This window comes from Pinus tabuliformis, chromosome 5_1 (genome assembly GCF_031772625.1).
Source record: "Pinus tabuliformis cultivar Carrire ecotype Pingquan chromosome 5_1, CPIR1, whole genome shotgun sequence".
Taxonomy (NCBI): Eukaryota; Viridiplantae; Streptophyta; class Pinopsida; order Pinales; family Pinaceae; genus Pinus; species Pinus tabuliformis.
In genome coordinates, this window is record NC_142305.1 from 214058613 (window position 1) to 214083230 (window position 24618).

At 39.6% G+C, this 24618-nt stretch overlaps 1 protein-coding gene across 1 annotated transcript in view; it reads left to right on the forward strand.

The window, feature by feature from the left end:
• Window positions 1–24618, forward strand: part of SPK1 (guanyl-nucleotide exchange factor) — a 312986-nt gene that overhangs the window by 231713 nt on the left and 56655 nt on the right. The window contains 1 exon segment of the mRNA XM_089431973.1: window positions 17696–17889. Within this exon segment, the coding sequence (XP_089288099.1) occupies window positions 17696–17889 (194 nt within the window).

Consider the following 24618-nt stretch of genomic DNA (forward strand, 5'->3'; position numbering starts at 1 on the left):
AATATGTCTGTGCCACATATGCAAATTACAGGTCTGAAGAACCTCTGCTATGGGTGCCACAAATGCAAGTTACAGGTCTGAGGAAGTCTACAAAAAGGCTCACCAAGAAAATCCTTAACGAGCCACCTCAGGTCTGTGATAAAGACTCTATAGATCCAGAAGGGAAGAGCAACTGTTTGTCTGTGACAAGGTCTCTTTAGATCTGCAAGGTGTCCACCTCAGTTTTGTAATGAAATATCTCCATAGGTCTGCAAATAGGATCTTTAAAGGATCACAAATAAACAGATCTTCATTGGTCCACAAGCTTCATATGAATAAGTCTTTTGACCTCCTTCCTTGGTTCACGAGATGTGAACTGGTACCTGCTTCCTCACTGAATGCTCTGGACTTTGCTTGATGGTCAAATGGAGAGGCATTATTGCCAATATATAGTGATTTCCTTATATACGAATAGACATGTCTTTTGGAGAGTTATGTGAGCCGACTTATGTAAGCTCACCAATTTATTATTTTTGATGTATTTGACTTCAAAAAATTAATTCCTCTTAACGACAAGGATTTTCGGAGATAGTAAGTACTTGTTAGAAAGGTTTTGAGGTCCTCCATCTGCTGGTGTAAGAGGCATATCAGAATTTAATTTTTAATGTCACAAGTAAATTATATTTAATGATAATCCTTAGAATTCGTGACAGCCCATTGGAATTTATAATATGATAGAATTAGGGCATTAGATGATTATGGCATTAGATGATTAGAGCATTGGGATTAGAGCATCATTCAAGTATAGGCTTAGGTTATGCAAGCACTTCTAAATTAGGGCTAGGGATTTATCAAGAGCAAGGGCTAGGGATTTATTGACAAGAGCAAGATTAAGGGTTCTTAGGGTTGTCTTAAGAGGAGCTAGGGTTTCATCATCTCAAACAAAGGCTATTCTTGATATCATATTGTTGATTTGGGGTAGCATCGGATGTGCTCTAGCCACGAAATTTGGTGGAGAGGTTGGGGCACATGAGATCTCCAATACCCGGAAAGGGTTTGGGTAGATTCTAAACAGTTCAGGAGATATTAAAATAATTAATATTTTTAACGGAGTCCTTAAGTCTAAACTTAGGGAAAATAAAATATTAATGTGTATTAATATGAAACTGTGTTAGAGTGGTCCAAAGGACATGGATCAAGCCAGATCTAATCTTAGCCATTGATTAGGGACTTAATCTCGGCCGTTGATATGTCAACAGGAAAAGTATAAGTGGAGGCTTGAGGGTCACTTGGAGAATACACCAGAGTGATCAGTGATTCTATTCTCTAGAGCGGGGTTTGCTAAGAGAGATAGAATTAGTGATCGAGAGTTGCAATTGAGGGGCATTGAGTACAGAGAGACAGAGAGGCAGAGATAGTGTCGGGAGAGCAGCGCAGTAGCCGGGGAGAGTGACGTAGAGCCAGCCAGGGCTCATGCAGGGCCACGCAGAGGCAACCGAGAGTTGCGTAGAGCCTCAGAGAGGCCAGCATTGTTGACGCAGAGGGCCAGAGGGCTGACGCCGGGCCTCCCAAGGCTGACGCAGACCCATCCGGGGTGACGCAGGGCCAACGCTGGGAAGAGAGGGGCTGACGCAGTCCAGAAAAGGCTGATGCTGGGGTTTTTGGGGTAGATTGGTGGTGAGGAGCTGCCGAAAGGATTATCTGGGGTTTCAGCCAGGATATTTGTCTCAAACTGAGAGGTATTACTGCCAAGGAAATTCTCTGTTGAGTAGGCCTGTTTCGGCACCCAGATTGTACTCTGATATTGCTTAATAAGAAAACCCTCAGATAGCTGCACCAATTTTCCCACTTTGGGTTTTTTTGGGGATATTGGTCGAAAAATAACGATGTCATTTGGTGTGATTGTTACTGTTTCCTTCAGTCGCACTGGGAAACTGGCTACTCACACTAGTTGAATCGACCTCCTTTGCTGGAAATATCAGCCTCCTTTCCTGAGTCTGGAACACTGGAAACATTCTGAGAATTTCTCCAGAAGTTCTCACTGTTGAATACCTTGTTGTTGTTGTCTCCTTAGCTTCAGCTGTGCCCTTGCTAAATCACTGCAACTGGATAGTCAAATTGCACAACTCTGTTGTGTGTTTTCTCCAAACTCCATCGATTTTCCCTTATAATCTTCTGTTGGGCAAGCAACGACCATGATCACATCTCAATCGATGGCTAAGATCATCTTGACTTCATCAATTGACTTTTCTGGAAGTGTTTAGAGAAAAATCAATTTCCCTCAATTAATTTTATTTAATTAACCACTTTTCCTAAGTTAGACTTAGGAAATATTTAATTCTAGGCTAATTAATCTATTTGAGGTGTCTCTAAGGCTTTTCTTGCGAATCCTTTTTTGGGGTTTGGAGATCCTGTGTTTCTTAGCCTCTTAGACACCATAGAGACTAGAACACCTGTCCACTGCTACTAAAAACTAACAGGTTCTTGGTGTCCTTTGCTTTTCTATTTGTTTGGATGGGCAGTGTGTTTATGGTTTAGAGTTTGGTGGTTGCGTTAGACAGAGAGATTGAAATTGGAGATACTTGCAACACCTCTCTCTCTCTCTCTCTCGCTCTCTCTCTCTCTCTCGATCTCGCTCGCTCTCTCTCTCTCTCTCTCTCTTTCTCTCTCTCGCTCGCTCTCTCTCTCTCTCTCTCTCTCTCTCTCGTTTGTGTGTACAGGTTCCTAGTTTGAATTCCCTTGGGTTAGACACGAGCCTATGCTGATAGGATTAGTAGGGATGCCACTCATGAACGCGGGGATGTAGCGTTTGGGTTTCCCCAAGAAGTTTTCCTTGTATCGAGAGAGAGAGGTGCCACAAATATCTCTCTCTCTCTCTCTCTCTCGAGAGTTGTTAGGATATTCCGACACATAGGAAATAGTTAAGTACAACTTGGTCTAGTATAGAGTTAGGTAAAGTGTGTTTCTTTACTATTTACATTTTGTAACTTACAATCCGACGGTCACGATATGTAGTGATTCGATGGTTCATTCTCTCCTCGGTATTACCGACACTTGATCCGTGGCTTAACACCCGATTGGTCCATGATCTCTATTTAAAGAGCATGGAGGGTCATTTGTAGGTTAACTGTTCATGAGAGAAGCTTATGTAAATTTTCATTCTTTTATTAATAAATTGCCTGGAGTGGTCGCGTTGGCTCAGGCCGTGGACTGTTTCCCTCTTTGAGGGTTTTAACCAAGTCAAAAATACTGGTGTATTGATCTGCGATCTATTTGTGAGTGGTGTCCGTTGGTGTTCTGTCTGAGGAACTTACCCTGTAAATTCCTACATGGTATCAGAGCTATTTGAGGGCTGCGTTTGTTGGTGATCCAAATCTAAAGCTGGTAGAACTGCATCCGACAACTGTTTCCTAGATCTACTGTTTCTGACTGCTTTCGGGCCGAGAGGACTGCTCTGTTGTGTTGGGAGCATTTGTTCTAGTGAGGAACCCCTTTCGTTTCACGCGAAAAGGTTTCCGGTAGCCCTAGCTGCGTCATTTTTAAGATCTGAAGGTATACAGTGTTTATTTGCAGTTTACAGTCATTTTCTCTCTGTTTATTTCGGTTTCGGTTTATTTAGCTTTTTTTATTACCGGATCTATACTTTTCATTTCTGCGTATGCTCTTTGCCCTGCGACTCTGTGCGATCTGGGCAAATCAGAAACAGAAAGGAAGGATTTTTCTCATGCATATGCTCTTTTCCGCTGCGCCTTAGTGTGATCTCGGAAAATCAGAAACATTGAGGAAAATATTTAGTTTCCAGCTAAAGCTAACTTCGAGTCGCAAGGTTTGTTTTTTTTGTATGTCCATGTTGGGTTTTGTGTTTTTGTTTTGTAGGGAAAATGAGCTTTCTCAAAGCAAGCACGCAACCCAAAGCATCAACCCCCCTCTCTCTCTCTCTCAAACTTTTTGTATAGCTCACTTGGTGCAAAGCTAATTTATGAGAGTAGAGGTCTTGGGCTCAAGTCTCCATTTTGTGGGGGCGGATTTTTTCATTTCCGCACATTCCCGCACTTCGTCGGCGACTTGATCAATTTTTTTTTCAAAAAGCCGTAACTTCTTCATCAAGAAGCCATTTTCAGAACCGCTTTTTTGAAACGGCCTAATTTTTCGAGATCTTTCCATTGGTACACTTAGTTTCAACATCTACAGCTTCAGTTTCTGTTAAAAATGGAAAGTCCATGCCAAGTCATTCTTGAGAGCACTAACTACTTCCAATGGTGGTCCTACATTGTGGATTTACTTAGAAGTAAAGGTCTTTACAGAATAGCCACAGGCCAAGAGACCAATCCGAAAGATGTAGATAAGGCAGCTAAATGGGAAAATAGGCAAGACCAAGCACGTGGGTTGATAGGAATGTCTATTTCTCCAGATCTTAGATTCCATATTGCAAAACTTGATACTCCTGATGAAGTAATGAAACACATTACTAAAGTCTTTGGAATTAAAAATGAACTTAAAGCCCATCAACTTGAAAATGAATTGCTTACATTGGACCCCAATAATTTTTCTTGCATTGAAGATTTTTTGTCCAAGTTCAAGAGCCTTAGACTTCTCTTGGAAGGTGTTAAGGTTAAGAAAGAAGATAGTAGCCTTATCTACTCCATTCTTACTAAGTTGGGACCAGCCTATTCTGTGTTTGTTTCCACCTTCCATTCTATAAGAGAAGCCTTCATTTCTCAAGGACAAACCTACAAGTCCCCTTCCTTTGATTCCTTTTGTGATTCTTTAATAAGAGAACAAGAAAAACTCTTACACCGTGGTCTTCTTCATCTTGGAAACTCTTCTAAGAAGGCGTTAGCCGCCCAACAGCAACCAAATCCAAAGAATCCTAAGAAGTTGTATCCTAAAAAGAATGGTCCTAAACCATACAAGGGTCCTAAGGAATTTCAGCCTCAAAATGAAAAATCATTTCAACAAAATGATAAGACAAATAAAAACAAAGGGAAGAAGACTGATAGACATTGCAACTTTTGTAATTGAGATGGCCACTTAGAATCCAAATGATTTAATAAGATGGAAGCCTTGGAAGCAGCAATGAAGAAGCATAACATCCATTTGGAGCAATCTTCAACTTCAACTTCATCTTCAGGAATGGCACTTTCTGCATGTGGTTGTCAAGCATCTCGATCTCGCTATGCACTAAATGTATCTTCTTCTTCTCATTCTCATGAGTGGCTCATTGATTTTGGAGCTTCTTATCACATGGCCAAAAACAAAGCCATGTTTTATTCTTTAAATGATTGTAACACCAAAAATATATATGTTGGTGACGATAAATCTCTTAGTGTTGTAGGGACTGGAACTGTTCATCTAGACAATGGTCAGTTTAATGATGTATTATGTGTTCCAACCTTATCCTGCAACCTTCTCTCTGTATATCAGATAACCCATTCAGGTGAAGGTAAATCGTTGAATTTTCACCTCACGATGTTGTAATTAAGGACCTAAGAGATCCTAGACAGATTTTAGCTACTGGCATTGCTGATGATTCTACAAGGTTGTATAAGTTTCACAACTTTGGGTCATCAAATCTTCCCTCAGTGTTTGTTGCTCATAATGATGAAGTGAGCAAACTTTGGCATGAGCGACAGGTCTTCCCATGGTATCTTGCAGAGATGGTGTTTATTCCAGATGTGTACTCAGAAAACATCATCGGGACAATTTTGAAAAACGTGCCTCTTGGCACGCCTCAACCCCTTTACAGCTCGTGCATAGTGATTTATGTGGTCCACTTCCAGTTGCTTCATTCTTTGGCTACAAGTATTTCTTAACTTTCATTGATGATTTCTCCAGACGCACTTGGGTATACTTCTTAAAACTCAAGAGTGAAGTATTTAACATGTTCTTGGCCTTTAAGGCCTTTGTTGAAAAACAATCTGGACATCAAATTCTTAAGCTAAGATCTGATAATGGCGGAGAATATGTTAAAAACACATTCATCAACTTTTGCACTGAGAATGGAATTCAAATGCAACATACTGTTCCATATACTCCAAAACAAAATGGTGTAGCTGAAAGGAAGAATCGCACCTTAAAGGAAATGCCTAATTGTGTGCTTCAATCTAAAGGACAGTCTTAATTATTGGGCAGAAGCAATTAACTGTGCAAATTACGTAATAAATCGCACTCCTACTAAGGTTTTAAAGAATATCACTCCAAAAGAAGCATGGAGCTCAATCAAACCAGATGTAAGTCACTTTCGTGTTTTTGGAAGTGAAGCATGGGCCCATATTTCAGATGAGAAACATAAAGCTTTAGAACCTAAGAGTGAAAAATGTATTTTTGTTGGATATTCTGAAGATGTTAAAGGATATAGACTTATTCCACTTAAGTCCAAAAATGTTATCATTAGAAGAGATGTAAAGTTTGCTGAAAATATATCGGCCTGCGAGCCTAGTTCGGCGGATGTGCCACCTCTCCCTATCTCTTCTACTTTTGAAAATATTTCTTCTTTAGATGATGAAAGCGAGGATGAAAATCCTCCCCCGCCTTCTCAGGATCCTCCTTCAGCTCCCCAGCTTCCAAAATGGGTCCGTGCTACTCGGGATGCAGCAGGTGATCTTGCCGGGGATCCTACAGATTAGCGACGTACACGTTCTCAGTTCGAGAGAGCCTCTTCTTTATTGGCTCAAGCTTCAGTGAATTATGATCCTGACACCTTTGCAGAAGCTTCAGGCCATCCAGATTGGGAAGCAGCTATGAATGAAGAATATCATTCATTATTGGCAAATGATACATGGGATCTTGTTCCTCTACCAAAGGGACGAAAACTTGTTAGATGCAAATGGGTTTACAGAACCAAGTATGGACCAGATGGGAAAGTTGACAAACATAAAGCTCGTCTTGTTGCTAAGGGTTTTTCACAAGTTGAAGGCATTGACTATACTGAAACCTTCTCCCCTGTTGCCAAAATGAACTCTATCCGCCTTGTTCTTCCCCTTGCTGCCTCTTTTGAATGGGAAGTCCATCAGATGGATGTTAAATCTGCCTTCTTGCATGGGGACTTGCATGAAGTAATCTATATGGAACAACCTATTGGCTTTATACAAACAGACTCCAGCCTTGTATGTCGGCTTAAGAAATCCCTTTATGGTCTTAAGCAAGCTCCTCGAGCTTGGTATGCCAAAATGGATAACTTTCTTTTAGAAAATGGCTTTTTTAGGTGTCATTCTGACAATACTGTCCACACCAAGAAAGTGGGCAAGTCTCTTATCATTCTTGTTCTTTATGTTGATGATCTTATCTTGACTGGTAGTGATCCCAACCTTATAAACCATGTGAAGTCTAGCCTTAAAAGGAAGTTTGAAATGACAGACTTAGGACACTTACATTATTTTCTCGGTCTTCAAGTCTTGCAATCCAAGGAAGGTATTTCGCTTTCTCAGTCCAAGTATGCCTGTGATATTCTACGCCATTTTCACATGGAACACTGTAAGCCAGCCCCTTCCCTTTCAGTCTGGAGTCAAACTTTCAGTCACTTGTACTTCTCCTGAAGTTGATGCTACCTTATACCGTCAACTTGCACGAAAACTTTTGTATCTAACCCATACTCGTCCTGACCTTTCCTTTGCTGTTGGCGTTGTTGCTCGGTTTATGCAAAACCCACGTGAAAGTCATTGGAAAGCAGCTAAAAGAATACTTCGTTATGTTTGAGGTACAGTTCAGTTTGGGATTCATTACAGTGCCGAAGCATCTCCTCTATTGGTTGGTTTCACTGATTCCGATTGGGCTGGTGACCCTGATGATCAGAAGTCTACTGCAGGTTATGTGTTCACTCTTGGTTCAGGACCTATTACATGGGCTTGCAAGAGACAAGGTGCCATTTCACTTTCTTCAGCAGAAGCAGAGTATCGTGGTGCCGTAGAAGCTAGTAAGGAAGCCTTGTGGCTTCGTCAGATCCTGTCAGAGTTTGGCTTTCAGCAACAACATTCGACTACACTTTGGTGTGATAATCAAAGTGCCATTCAGCTATGCAAAGATCCAGTCCAACATCAGCGCAGCAAACACATTGAACTGCACATGCACTTCATCAGAAAGCTCATTCACGACCATGTTCTTGAAGTGCAATATTGTTCAACAGATGATCAAGTTGCAGACATCTTTACAAAGGCTCTCACAGAGGCGAAGTTCACTAAACTTCGATTTATGGTTGGAGTTCAGGAAGTTGTCACTAAGGGGGGATAGGCTCTAGTGCCTCCTTCCTTTTCCTATTGTGTCATATTTGTAAATCCTTCAATCCTATCCCAAGTTGTTCTTAAGGGGGGATGTTAGGATATTCTGATACATAGGAAATAGTTAAGTACAACTTGGTCTAGTATAGAGTTAGGTAAAGTGTGTTTCTTTACTATGTACATATTGTAACTTACAATCCGACCGTCACGATATGTAGTGATCTGACGATTCATTCTCTCCTCGGTATTACCGACACTTGATCCGTGGCTTAACACCCGATTGGTCCACGATCTCTATTTAAAGAGCATGGAGGGTCATTTGTAGGTTAACCGTTCATGAGAGAAGCTTATGTAAATTTTCATTCTTTTATTAATAAATTGCCTGAAGTGGCCGCGTTGGCTCAGGCCGTGGACTGTTTCCCTCTTTGAGGGTTTTAACCACGTCAAAAATACTGGTGTATTGATCTGCGATCTGTTTGTGAGCGGTGTCCTTTGGTGTTCTGTCTGAGGAACTTACCCTGTAAATTCATACAAGAGTTGCCGCAAATATCTCAAGAGAAAGATGTTGAAAATATCTCCATTTGAGCTTGATTTTTCTCGATTTTGACTTCTCTCTCGCTCTCTTGATGTGTTGCAGATATATATTGATGCAGGAGCATTGAGCTCAAGGAAAATCATTGTATTTTAGTAGACATAGGGGGTCTTGTGTTTTAAGGAAGTTGGTTTCCTAAGATTTGAATTAATGTAATTATTATGGGTTTTGAGTTATTTTAATGAGAATAGGATTTAATTGAATATTGTGAGGCATAATTGTAAATGTTCTCGAATGTAGGAGAGCATGAGAGATATAGGATAGTTGAGTGATGACAAGATTGAGAATTAATTGTAAATTTGAGATTAGGAGTTAGTTCATGAATTTATGGATTAGAGAAGAGTTTTAGGAATGAGGAAGAGATTTAGGAATTTTGTTAAGGAATTTATGGATCTAAAATAGAAATTGGTTTTAGAATCCCTTTGTACAAATGTAAGCCAAAAAGGCATGATCCGAGGTTAGAAAGTTAGATAGGTTAGAGAAAGTTAGACATTTTGGAGTGTGTCTATAAGCCTATGGGCAGATCAAGAAACAAAGGCCATTGTAAAGAAGAATCAGGCCAAAGAGATAGAGATTTCATTTTGTAATCGTTGTTTATGTTTATAGATATAGAGATTGATTCGAATTTGTATAAATGTGTATTTCGTGTGTTAGATGATGAATTATGTGTTATCAGAGATTTGCATAATACGAATATATGTAGGCAGAGTCGAGGCGAATACACAGAGGAGGAGAAGAGACAAAGGATCGTAAAGGGCGTAGAACCCAATTGGAGAACCCAAGTGATGCTATGGAATGATTGGGAGTAAGAATTCACAGAGTTAAGTTCAAGCGGAAGTGAATTGAGTAGTGGAAGAGCGAAAGGCCGAAACCTTTGAAGAAACCCGAGAACCACAACAAACACTGAAAACAACGTAAAATCTAAGTGAAGCGGAAGAGCGGAGAAGTGAAGAATCAGCGCACAGTAGTCGTTGGATCTTTATGATCAACAACTAGGATTAAATCGCATCGGCAGGATCCTTATGGAGATATCGGACTCGGGCCTTGGGTAGTTGCGATGAGTGATTGCCGATTGATCGAGGACCGTTGGATCGAAACCAGATCAACGGTCGCGATCTAATCGCAAATCGGAATTCGGCAAAGGGCGGGCGACAACAGACAAAAGAAATGCGATGTTGCAATGGCCGACACGTCGATCGTCGATGAAGTACTGATCGAGATTGGGGAAGGAGTGCGACATGCGATGAAGGCGGACCCGATAAGGGTATCAACACAGTTATATAGTATTTGAAATCCGATATTGCATTATCGCATATCCGATGCGATAGAACCTGTGTTAATGAAACCCGTGGAGGAGCAATTAGCGATAGCGATAAAGGGAGCCTCGGTATCTGTGTAGAGGCCGTATTAAAGCGGAAAGGTATGTTTTGTGGGAATTTCCTTTGTGAATGGTTTATAAAGAAAAATAGCGCCGATGGAAGGTTTTTTGTGTTAAATTATGTGTAAGTCCAACATTATCAAAGGATATAAGGGTTTCATGCAATAAGTGCTATGTAACTATTAAACACACACATGGCAGCAACAGAATATGAAAGATAAATAGGAGAGTACATTTATTATTAACAAATGATATACATTTATAGTACATGGTGTGACCCTTGGATTCATATTCCAAGTGGTCTCTTGGACTCCTTTTGGCTGTTCAGCTTCCACACCAACCCTTAGAGGATTAGGTGTCCAACATCCCCCCCCTTAATCCGAAGGGTTATGTATGAGTCCAAGAAGAGAGCTGTAATACAAAATGTGCAAAAAATGCATGGCAGCACTAGGCTGAATGTGCTCTCTGAAATGTTGGTATAAGGGCGGTGGTTTAAGGATGACCACCAACATTGGATCGCTTAGTGCAGTTCCCATAACTCTTCCAAGTCTGGCATGAAGCTCAGGTCTTCTGCTAGAGAAAGTGCTCCTGATGTTTTGAAGAGGGAAACCTTCAACCATGAAAGGGAGGTCTCACCCTGCATAAAAGGGAGAATCTCAACCTGAAAAGGGAGGTCTCAACCTGTGATGGTTTAAGGATTACCACTAACTCTGGAATGCTTAATGCAATTCCTAGAACTCTTCCAAAACTGGCAAGAAGCTGAAGCCTTCAGCTAGAGGAAGTGTCCCCAATTCTTTGAAGAGGTATCACTAGCTGAAGGCATGCTCAGGGGCATCTTTGTCTCTGGCTACAACTCTAAATCTGGTATGGTAGGTTGTGTCTCAGGCTCGCTTGATGTGGCTTTGAAGCTTGTAGATGACCATCACTTTCCCCCCTGTCAGATACAAGGTGAGATGATCGAGTGTTAAAATTGGCAACTAGGGCCAAACTCCACGTGGGTCAGCGTATTTATGGCAGCTGATATTTTTATTGGATCCCTCTCATCGAGAGGGATGAGAGGGGTAGGATTGATCTAAAGATCATCCAATTCCAATAATTATTTATGGAGATATGAATTTATTTTGATTATGGAATTATTATCAAGTCGACCTGAAAATTGAGTAGGCTCAGAAGCCCAATAGATGTGTCTATTCATCATCCACGTTTTAGTATAAATAAGTGTGGACATGAAGTCATTTATACACACATTCTCGAGGTGATCTCCTCCTCTCCACATCTTGGGTTTTTGGAGTAGGAGAGAGACACCATGAGAATATACGCTAGCCTATGATGCCCTAGTTCTTACGCACAACAATGAACGTTGGCAATGGAGCAACTACGCACAGCAATGAACTCGATACGCTGTCATCTATACACACAAAGTTTCATGCGCTGTAATGGGAAAGCAATACATATGCATCATACACTATAATGACAACAATATATGCACACAACATGGAGAATACGTTGTCATCATGAAGACAGTCAACGTGATGCCATCCGTTGTCATATGGAATCATGACATGCAGTTCATAAATAGTCAACGTGATGCCATAACCCTGGATCCGTTGTCATATGAGATCACTACATGCAGTTCATATATACATATACACACTGTTCAACGCTGTTCATCATATATATATATATATATATATATATATATATATATATATATATATATATATATATATACACGCTGTTCATGTTATGCACAGAGATATTCATACATAGTCATAACCGCTGTCAAGGTATGGAGCCGTTGTCAATTCCTGGAGCCGCAGTCAGGTTGTCAAAGCCGCAGTAATGAAGCCGCAGTAAGGATAACAATGTCATAACGCAGTCATGGAAAATTATGCATAACATATACGCTGTCTAACATATACACTGTCATATGCCATTCTCTATACATGATGTATGTGTAACGTACTGATATACGCATCAGTAGCATGGATACTATACATGATATATGCAGATATAAAGACCGTTGTCAAAGGTGAATAAGATGATGGACATGAACAACATGAAGTTGGATAAGATCATGGACATCAGCAGCATGATGATGATGCACATCTGTAAGGGCAACATAATGATGATGCACATCTGTAAGGGCAGCATAATGATGATGCACATTAGCAAGGGCAGCAGCATGATGATGATGCAGATGCATTTTAGCAAGGGCAGCAACATGATGATGATGCAGATGCATATTAGCAAGGGCAGCAACATAATGATGATGCACATCTGTAAGGGCAGCGTGATGATGGATAAGATCATGGACATGGGTAGTATGATGATAATCATGATTAGTGCAGCATGGTGCATTATGCAGTGGTGCAGCTAGAGGACCAGATTCAACACTCTGATAGGTGAAGGAGTCACCTTAGAGAATCAGTTGAAGCAATATGTCTTCAACTGATCTCATGCAGATATCAAAAGTCAAAGTGTTGACTTCTATTGTAAATGTACTCTCTCTCTCTCTCTCTTTCTCTGCTGAACTTTGAAGAACATAAAAGAAGAATTGATCAAGGGTTCCCCACATTGTGGGGTTTGTCCCTGGCTAGCGCCACATGTTGTGTCCTCTTGTCTTGGCTTGTCTTCTGCAATTTATATTTATGTTCTATCTATAGTTTACTTTATGCTGATGTGAATGCTAATCTGGAAAAGAAATTTAATTAAATTGCTCTACCATAGAACATACCTAAAATTAACATGGAGAAAACTCAACTGCAAGACTGTTCAATACTCTAGAACAAGTTCTGACATGTGACTGGAATATCTTCTTGGCTGTTGATGCCCATTGCCAAGAAGCGATCCATCCAAGATGAATCTTTGTTCTTGCAGGAGGTTTGTTTCTGAAGCATCTGTTTGAAGAATGACTGGTTTTATGACAATGCTTACATGGATGAAGATCAAAACAGTGATCTTTTAGATGGCTAACTCGGTCATAGTGTTGGCATTTCACAATCTGTTGTGGCTTCTGTGGAAGAGAACCAGGATCTGAAACAACTGAAGGTGAACTGTCATGAGGAGCAGGTGAAGATGAACCGTCCTGAAGAAATCCAGCAGCTTGAAATTGGATTGGTTTGGAGTAGTCTGGAATATGAAATGACAAGTCCTTGTCATATCCAAGACCAGTTTTGTGCTTGTTGTGGGAAAGCTCTTCCCAAGGTCTGGTGATGGGCTTGGGAAGTGCAAACTGAACTTCTGCATCTACATGTAACTCTGCGACTTTATTGGGTACTGGACCTGAATCAACTGTAACATTTTTGTCTTGCTGTTTATGGGAGTCTGTTTCAATCTTCTGAACAGAAATAGGTTCAGAATGTTGACTCCACTGTTGTAATTCTTCCTGTTGTAGTTGAGATTCAAGCTGTAAAAAATCAATTTGTTCTTGTGCATATTGTAGACAAGTCTGAATTTATGAGAGAGAGCCTTTGCTGATTTGGAATGTGTCATTTGAAGTAGATTGTATCAGAGTTTTCAAGAACTCTAATACTTCACCAATTTGGGTCATTTTCTCCAATGTCAAATTTACACTTTAAAATTTGTTTACAACTATGAACCAATGTCACTGCAAAATATTCTCTACAAATGTGCAACAAACAACCAGTGTGCAATATCCCTTTAAGGCAGACAATACTATTGATTTCTCAAGTCTATTTTATCCATAAAGACAACAACATTGGTGCAACCATATAGCTCAAAGTTTACCCATATAATTCAGCTCATCTTCAATGCAAAAATATAGACCAAGACACATGGTGAGCTCGATCAACATACAATATATTCGATGCTGAAATTAGGCACAAGCTTCAACGCAGAGAGTAATAATGCAGATATCATATATACTCACATTTGAACCAGCAATAGAGGCATATGAATGGACCAACACACATATGATAAGGTTTTAATCAACGCACAAAGAAGGAGATGAACCAAGCACTGTAATCAATATATTTTTAACGCACCTCCAGGAGTTCGACCCCAACACATTTATAACTTCAATGTTGCTCTAAAATCCATACTTCAGCGTTGTGTGCTGATTAAAATCCATACAAATCATTTGCAGCAAAAAGGAATGATGAAAACACAAATAGTGAATTGGATACCAATAAACATGTTCCTAAGGTTTCAAAGCACAAGTCACCATATGGGTCACGAGTTGGACATACCAGTCCCCAAGAGATTCTTTGAAATCATGGTTTTGTTTTTTGGAGTGAGGTTTCGGGACAAAAGTTTTGATCATCCCATGAAACTGGAAATCCTCACACAGTAGACTCTTAGACATGAATACATGTTGGGTAAACCAAATGCCTAATAATGTCTTGGGGAGTGAGAAACATCGTATGGATTGGGCCACTGAAGATTACAGGCTGGTTTGGCGTTGGCAGAGAGACCCTTACGCCTGACAGGAGATCATCAATGACAAGGCCCTCGAGATACTTTACAGTGTCTGGGGCATCCAAGCAAAGCACTCTGCGGATCTTGAGGCGGGAATGAAGAGCCCCTACTTACTCAAAGGAGTCGAGCCCACTGAAGAATCGTGGTTCTCTAAGCCTGGGGACGAATGGAAATTGCAGGCTGCAGTCTTCAATAAACCGATAACTTCACCAAATAGTTTTTCTAACCAACTTCCAAGTGAACGTTCATCAAACTGAATCCTCTTCCGGTGAAACACCTAATCCTTTTGCAGCCATATAAATATGGAACAGAGACAACATCAACAACTTATACTTGTAGAAGAAACGGGGAACCAATTTATGTTTCTTCAAAGCGAGGAAGAAATAGTCCAACGCTCATGTTAAGAATAGCTTTTGCTTTTATGTATAACTGGGAGTAATTGGAAAACTTGTCATACTCATGATCTGAACATTGCAAGTTCGAACCTTGCCCCTGCGAGATCCAAATTTCATGTCCTACTAGGTGTGGGGAAGGAACAAATTCTTCCTCTGTTCTTCGATAAATCACGTGGATTCATTTCGGTGTAGATTGTATCGCTCATCATATAAAGCTCATCATATAAATAGGGTCGGAAGAGGTCTGCAGCATAAAGTATGTCTCGTCAAATTTAGTATGCATTCAATTCCTTGGCGTGATGGTATTCCTTAATTCGGTCTTAGAAGGCAGAGAATCTATAATAAGGAAACCCTTAATCGAGATTGGGGACAGGAGATATGAGAAACGTAGGTTTACACATCCCACCAAAATAAGTAGCTCACACAAGATTGAGCGAAATAACAAGGTTTTGAATGCAGAGATTAGGCGTTATAATGCAAATAATGAGTTATCGTATTCCATGGCTGGAAAGAATGGAGCAATGGTGGGTGTTGGTTGACCAATGTATGGATAGAGGCCAACGTATGTAGGCATGGGTATGGAAATGATATGGGTAGGTATGGTGGAACAAAGAAATATGTGCCCGTTACGAGATTCTAGAGAGGGTCGGCAGCGAAACTTATTCGGATGTGTACAGAGGGCGGAGAAAGAAGGAGCACGTTTATGTAAATACTGTTATATACTCGAACTTTGTTGGTAATGAATTTAAAAGTGGTGATGGATCTGAATACGTAACATTGAGGGTGTTAGATCCTCTGATACTGGCAGCGCAAAGGTTGGCACGCAAAGAGGATTCTTTTTAACGACAATTTCAAGGAGTTCTGAGGAAGATAGATAAGGCAGGTGAGCGTTGCTAGCAAAAAGGTACACAGAGGAGAGGCAACGGATTTCTGACAGACAATAAATTAATGGAGCGTTACAGATAGTGGGCAGAAATGGGATGTAACGCACAGGTTGACGAGAGGGCAGATGGGTCAGGTTTCAAACCAGAGGAGTGCCCAAGTGGAGCATATTAACATCATTTCTATAGCTGGATGACTGACCAAATAGAGAAATGACAGACAAATTCTGGAAAATCTGAAAATGCCTAGGCCTAAACTTGGCTCACAGTAATTATGCAGGGCAGGAATACGCCTGCTGCTTTGATACCATGTTAAACACACACATGGCAGCAACAAAATATGAAAGATAAACAGGAGAGTACATTTATTATTAACAAATGATATACATTTATAGTACATGGTGTGACCCTTGGATTCATATTCCAAGTGGTCTCTTGGACTCCTTTTGGCTGTTCACCTTCCACACCAACCCTTAGAGGATTAGGTGTCCAACAATAACCAATGTTAAAGAGGGGAAAGTTATATATATGCAGTTAAAGGGATGATGAAGGTTTAGAAGTGTGAATAAGTCCCGATATTAACATTAATGAAGGTTATGAGGAGTTTTAAAGTCCCGATAGGAAGGATTTAATGAAAGGTTTTAATAAAGTCATAAATGAAGAATTGAGGGTTGTTTAAAGTCCCGATAATGGAATATTGTATAAGGGTTAGACTATGGTTGAGTGTTGATAAATCATTCGACATGAGATGTATAAAATGGGCCTTAAAGCTTAGATATGTGAAGATTTAACTCCGTAGAGAGTTAAAATTCCTGGGACAGACAGGCTATGTGCATAATCCATGCAAACTGTGGGTGTAAGCGGGGGTAACCCTGCGTCATATATATATATATATATATAGAGAGAGAGAGAGAGAGAGGTGCTGCAAATATTTCTGTTTTTATTGAGAACTTTGAGAGAGAGAGAGGGGTGCTGCAAATATTTCTGTTTTTATTAAGAACTTTGTGAGAGAGAGAGAGAGAGATGTTGCAAATATCTCCAATTTATCTTTTTTTTTTTCCTATTTTTTCAAGTTCTCTCTCTCTATCTCTCACACACACAGTTTCTCACTCTCATATAGTATCCATCTCTCTCTTTCTCTCTCAATGTTATGAATAATTTTGGGAATATATTGCCAAGGGTTCAGAAACTTATTGGAAATATGATAGGAGATATCAGAAACTATCAGAAGGCATATATACGTGGAGATGAAAACAATTGTGAACCTTTAAAGCTTGAAAAAAATTGTAGTATCTGGAGAAATTGGAGATTTTTGCAACACCTCTCTCTTTCTCTAAATTGGAGATAAAAGTGTTTTTTAAACATTCACCATGACACCGATGCTAATTTGGTAGATGTATATATATGCATGCAACTTCCTTCCCAATCAATCCCTGCTTTCCATGAGTCATGCTTGTCCTTTCTTGTTAGCATGGCAATGATATGGTTGGTGGGTCCTGTTGGCAATGATATGGCATTTTTTTTTTTGCATCCATTTAGCTCCTATATATATTTGCAATTAGCCGCTACAGGCATCAACGTGCATTTGTACAAAGCTGCCCCTGTTTTGTAACATCTTAAAAGCTTAAACCTTGAAATGTTTATGGAATTTCAGATGTTTGAGTTTCAAGTAAAGTTTCTATATATATGGGATACTTCTACATCCCGTAATTGACCATTTGAAATTACATGTTTTATTATTCTTGGTCATTTACAATGACAAAAGTCTTGCTTAAGTTATTTTTCCTGTTCCTGACAGTACACTGTTTTTATTGCAGGAGAAGATATTCCACCATTGCAATTGAAAGAAGGTGTTTTCAGATGTATAGGACAGCTTTATGACTGCTTACTTACAGAAGTACATGAGCGCTGCAAGAAAGGACTGAGCTTGGCCAAGCGACTAAATAGCAGTCTAGCTTTCTTTTGTTATGATCTGTTGTCAATCATAGAACCACGGCAAGTTTTTGAGTTGGTATGGATATTTTCTTTTGTTCTCTTTTTTACAAAAGGTATTTTGTACACGTTATGGAAACATTGTGTTGTTTTTTAAGATTCTAGTACATTATGTTACCTGCATTGTTAAAACGTAGCATACCAAAATATATATTAATAGATAATAGTATCTAGTTAGTAGGATATATATTAATTATTAAACCTAAATTAAGAAATTTGTTGTCAGGTATCTTTCCCTTGGGTCACAACTATGTTAACTTTTAATATCAGGTCTGATTTATTTTTGTGTCAATAATTGTTTTATACCCAGAAAAATATTTGCTCAACGAAATTCTGAACACTTTTGAAAACAAATTGTGGTATTTTTAATTTTCAGAAAATTGTGGCTGAAATAAAACAGGAAAATCAAACACCAGCAGAAAATTCTGTCCAAACAAATCTTCCTTCAGTTTATAAAATATGGAAAATTAGGGCCTTCATCCACAGAGAATACACAGAAAATAGAGCACAATTGTAACTTGTATTTTGGTCTGCTGATTTTCGGCCTATAGAGAAATTTGACATCTGGAAATTCAATCCTCTTGGAAAATGTTTGCCCCTGGAAAATCTTGGCTTCCACTTGTAAAACTCGGGCTCCACCTGTTCGGCCCCTGTGCATTGGTAAAAACTCGGCTGCCCTTCCTCCACACAGACCTGGCTGTAAACTCGGCCTCTCCTCACAGTTTTGGCCGGCATAGAAAACTCAGCCTCTCTCTCCCAAGTCTCGGCTTCTCTTTTCAAAAACTCGGCCTCGACATTTTTTTTTTTCCGGAAAAACTCTTGCTGCACAGCTTTCCCTTCTTCTCTTCAGTCGTTGAGCATTTCACTCCTTGAGATACCATCTCTATCACATTATGTCTTTCACCTCTCCGTTAGGTTTATTTTATAATTCCATGAAGCCAATCCCTAACTCTTATCTCCTAAGTGATCGATGGCTAGGATTAGATCCTAAGTGTCACTTGAGATCAATTGTAGAGATTATATCTAAGTTACTTGAATAATTTAATTATTTATATGTAGAAACTTGGTTTAATAGTCAACATTAATTAATTAAATTATTAATGTAGTTTTCCTAAGTTAATGTTAGGAAATAAATCATAATAATCACTTCTCTCAAGCAAGCACCTAATGAGGGAATCTGAAATCTTCCGCATGCTAGACATCGAGCCTATGCAGAAGCACCTGTTTGAGCTAATAATATCAGCACTCCCTCCTAGTGAGGAAGGTGATCTGCACCACCCCCAGCTTGCATGCTGGGCACCGAGCCTATTCGGAAGTACTTGTCCAAGCTAATAACATCAACAAACTATTCATTGTGACCGGGATGTTCGATGTTGTATCAAGAGATGCCATTCACTCATTGTAATCGTCACTTTCATATCAATTATAATATTTTGATACTCATGGATCATTTCTGGTTATCACTTTTATTATACTTGTAACTTTAGTGATGATTGGTCATGAGTACCACCAGGTATGCCATAAATGTTATCATAGCATTTCTTTCCAGTGGTCAGGTGCCACAATCTCTACCTGGAGGAAATAAAACTTTAGGGTGGGAGGCTATCCACTTCTACTTCAGTTTTGTTTCCACTTTTTTGCTGCCATCTATGCATGCTTTATCCCATTAATCCATTACCATTTTGATCTCGTCTATTCTACCCACTATGCAATAATTCTTCTGCTATACAATGTACTGAAATAAAAAATAAAAAAAGTCACCAGTGGTGTCACATTCAGAAATTCAGTAGGAGGAAAGATTTTGACTGTCACAGAAAGAGAGTCACCATGTAACCTTAATATCACTAGTAATATTTTATCCATCATGGATTACTGGGGCTTGCCCCTTTTATTATAATTTAAGGATGGTTTCTTGTGAGCACTGCTAGGTGGATTGGAAGTAGTAGCAAAGTAATGACACTAATTATTGTGTGGAGATTTAGGTCACTTATGCTGTGATGAAAAATTGCAGATAATCAAAGGTCATGATTGCCTTGTTGACATAGTAATTAGAGCTGCCTTTTCATTGCTACTGGTTAGGAAGTGTGAAGGTATTCAAAGATTCTGTCTTAATTGTTGATGTTAGTTTCAGGCAGTCACAACTATATATTATTGTGCTATATATAACATACGCTTATTATGTTGCTTGCTTACTATGTTTAACACATCAAATTCTAAAAGGTTCCACCTTTGTGATTTTTATTTACATTGATGGAGGCATGCTTTTTGTTCCTTGGAGCTGCTAGATTAGCTTGGGGAAATTCATCTTTATGGTGTCCCCTCACTTCCTGACATCATATCTTTTAATGGAGATCTTTGGTTGGGGGAGTCTCACATCTCCCTTGTTGGATGGTGATTGTGCTTGCTTCTTGGTGACCTTCTCATGTGTGTTTGCCTTGTTGATCATCCCATGGTAGCACTTTTGATGGATGTGGTCTTAGTATATATGCTGATCTTGGACATGGATAGTATTTCTAGCCACCCATTGTAATGTCCCAGGGTAATTTTTCTCTTAGGGTTCCACTGTGACTAGTTTTTTTTTTATTATTAATTAAATCAGAAAGACAGTAATGCACATACAAACAGCAGTGGACATTCTTTTATGTGTTCATGAATATAAAGATTTCCAGAGTAACATGATTCTTCAATCGGACCACAATAATTTTGGGATGACTGCCTAATGAAAAAATATTTGCATCCAATCAGTAATCCATATTTTTGCAATGTCACAACTCAGAAATTCAAGTCAGCTGTAACTACGCTATATGATCCAATCCAACTCATTGCTTTACTAATGCACTAACTCTTGTATGATTGAGAGCTCACTGCATCAAGTGGGGAGGGGGGTGGACGGAGGGAAGGGGTCATGTTGACACCTAATCATAGGGATTGGGTGAACAATTGTAATTAGTGTAAATAAATAATAGAGAAGATGAAGAGCCATCGGGAGATGAACTGAATAGTCTCTCCCTCTTGTATATAGTAATGAACAACCTGAATGAATAATATGATTTGATTTGAGGAGTTACCTCCTAGTCTGACATGGTATCAGAGCCAGCGCCATTTTTGGCTTCCCTCTTTGCCTTGTAACTCCCTTCTGCCATTTTTTTGCAGTCTCTCATTTCTACAGTCTTCCCCATTTATGCATTCTTCCTCCCAACTCAAAACACTATTGTTGCAGTTTGGCCAGTCCATATACCACGCCAGTGTTGAATGGTCCTCATACTCTCCTGTCATAATATATAACGCTTCCTACGCTGCTCCTGCTGCAAAGAACGCTTCCTACGCTGCTCCGTGGTATCGCTGCTCCTGCTGCAAAGAAAGCAAAGCCCGCGGTGAAGGCTCCTGCTGCAAGCAAGACCGCTGCTGCCAAGCCAGCCAAGGCTGCTAAACCAGCTGCCCCAGCAAGAAGCCAGCTGCAAAGAACGCTGTCCAGGTTATATACATTAACGCTGGTCCACGGTGAATGCTTCCAGGTTATATACATTAACGCTGGTCTGCTGCTCCCATACCACTCCACGGCCCTGCTCCAAACGCTGAATGATATTGCGGTGTATGGTATTACATTGTGTACAGTTATATGTATAACACCTTTGTTATATAACTCCGCCATATATCATATATTTCCCTCCTCCATACGCTGCGCCTGTCACCATTACAATACCACTCTCCCATCACGATATTGCTCTCCCATTACGTTGGCCCATTAATATCGCATCAATACCATTATCCCATTACTCCCCATTGCTATCTGGTAAATCTACTTCAGTTTTTGCGTTGTTGAATATAACCAAATATACCTTTGATATATACATATCAGAACTATATTTTACTACAGCGCAATTTTTTTCTTTTACACAGCAAGTGCAAATTGTTTTACCAGTAGAAGAGCGATTTTTTTCCACAGTACACAGATTTTACAATGCATTCAATCATATCTATTGTGGGAGTAGTTCTCACTGGCAAGGAGAACTATCCTGAGTGGTCCTGAAAGATAAAACACACCCTCATTTTCAATGAGTTGTGGAAAGGAGTGTGTGTTGGAGATGGAGACAAAGAGCCAGAACAACCTACCTCAGACAAGGAGTTCGCCATTTGGGAAAATAAGAACAACAAGGCCTATGCATTAATTGTAGCATCAGTAAATGAAGAGGTGAGTCGCCATATTTCGCCATTTTCAAATGCTTTCGAAGCCTTACAGAAATTGAAGGAACTCTATGACTCACACTCTGCACTTGAAGTTGTTCAATTCATGATTAAACTCTTCACCCTTGAATTACAAAATAATGATCCTCTTGCTCTTGCATCAGAAGTAAAATCTATAATGATCCTCTTCCTTTGATAGCTTTTCTCAAGGCACTTTATTCCACTTACTCAAATTATCTTGAGTCATTGCAAGCAAATGGAAACCTCAAAGATATTACCTTTGACTCATGAAAAAATTTGCTGAAAGAGAGAAAGCTTCTGGGAAGAAGACAACGCCTGAATCTTCTGAAGAGGCTATGTGACTTGCTCATAGAGAAAATAATCTTGCTCAAGATTCTTCCAGAGGAAGAGGTGGTTGAAGAGGAAGAGGAAGAAATTTCAGAGGCAGGGGGGTAGACACTCTCAAGGAGAAAAGTCAGATTTACATTGCATACGCTGCAAAAGAGATAGATCACATGATGCATTCACATGCAAGTTACCTTGGGACAGAATTGAGCAGGAAAGAAACCAACCCAAAGGTAAAACTAATGACAAAGACAAAGGTAAAGCACCTGAATCCGCTCACTATGTTGTGGCACATTGTATTATTGGAGTAAATGAAGACTTATTTAATGCTTCACTTGCTTCTTGGAAAAATGATTGGTTGCTTGATTCAGGAGCAACTTGCCACATGACTTTTAGAAGAGATTTTTTTGAAGAATTTACTGACAATGTTGATGGAGCAATATACTTTGTAAACAAATCAAAACTCAAGCCATCAAGGCTTGGCACAATCAAGTTTAAATTGCCTGGTCTTTCAGACTTTCTTCTACATCATGTTCTATATCTCCCACAGTTGAGGAGAAACTCGCAACTCGTTGTCCTCGGTCCACATCCGCCAGTAAGGACACTCCATTCATATGTTTGATGGCAAGCTTGATGTGAGAAAAGCTTCAGACCACTCACTTGTCATGATGGGGATAGAAGAAGAAAGGCTTCTCAAGCTGCAGGGTACCTCTACTCGTGCACAAAAATTCTCATACAATTCTCATTATGAAGAAGGTACATTTCCATCAAGTTTATTATGGCATGCTAGATTTGGACACTTGAACTATGACAACTTCCACTTGTTGAAGAAAAATGGTGTTACTGGTTTGCCTACAACTCCTAGGAAACTTAAGCAATGTGATGCTTGCATTCTAGGAAAGCATAGCAAACAGTCTTTTTATGATTCACATTCAAGAGCACATAGAAACCTTGAACTCATTCATTCAGATTTATGTGGTCCAATCCCTGTTCCTTCTGCAAATGGAAATAAATATATGATGACATTTATTGATGACTACACCAGAATGTGTTGGGTTTATTTATTGAAGAACAAATCTGATGCTTTTCAAACATTCAAGAACTTTCGTACATGGATTGAAAATGATGCACAATCTCATATTGGCTCTATTCGCACTGATAATGGAAAAGAATACACTTCAAATAAATTTGAAAACTATCTTCGCCAACATGGGATCAAACATCAAAGAATTGTGCCTTATAATCCCCAACAAAACGAAGTAGTTGAAAGAATGAATAGGACAAATCTTAAATATGGTGCGCTCCATGATGTTTTCAAAAATGTAAAATTGATGTTTTGGGCTGATGCAGTTCTATGTGTTGTATATGTAAAGAATAGATGTCCATCTAATGCTATTAGAAACAAGACTCCTTATGAAATGTGGTATGGGCACATTCCTTCGGTAAAGCATCTCAGGGTCTTTGGTTCCACATGTTATGCCTTGATACCATAGGTACATAGAAACAAACTTGGTGCAAGAAGTTGTAAGGGTATCTTCCTGGGGTATTCAAACACCTCCAAAGCATACCGTCTCTATGATGAAGTCAATAAAAAGTTTGTTGTATTTAGAGATGTAATCTTTCTTGAATCATCCAAAACTGACAATGTTGTTGAGCGGCAAGTTGATCGCTTGGATACATTCGCAAATGCAAAATCATTTCAAGAATTTGATAATCAGATTCCACATCTTGAAGGGGGGATTCCTATACTAGATCAACATGTGGAATCTTCTGCTGAAGCACTCTCTCCTCCTCATGAAACTCCAACAATAGATGATACTTTGAGTGATGTGATTGACAGAATTGGGAGACTCAATCTTGATTCAGTGCCAACTCAGTCAATGGAGCAACCTGGACCATCTGAGAAAGGTCTCCCAAAGTGGTTGACAAAGACACTTGAAAGTGTTCATCCTGATGACGTTGGAAAGATAGGAACTAGAAATTCAAACCGGCAAAATGGAGGTGATGTAGATGACTCTGATTCACCTACTGATATGGATGTTTCTTATGATTGTGAATTGAATTTGTCTACAGATTTTGAACCAACTTCCTTCAAAGAAGCTACTTCTCATGATGAATGGAAAGAAGCGAGATGCAAAAGGAGTATGATGCCCTGATAAAGAATGGCATTTGGAAGCTGGTTGATCCTCCATTGGGAACCAAACCAATTGGCTGCAAG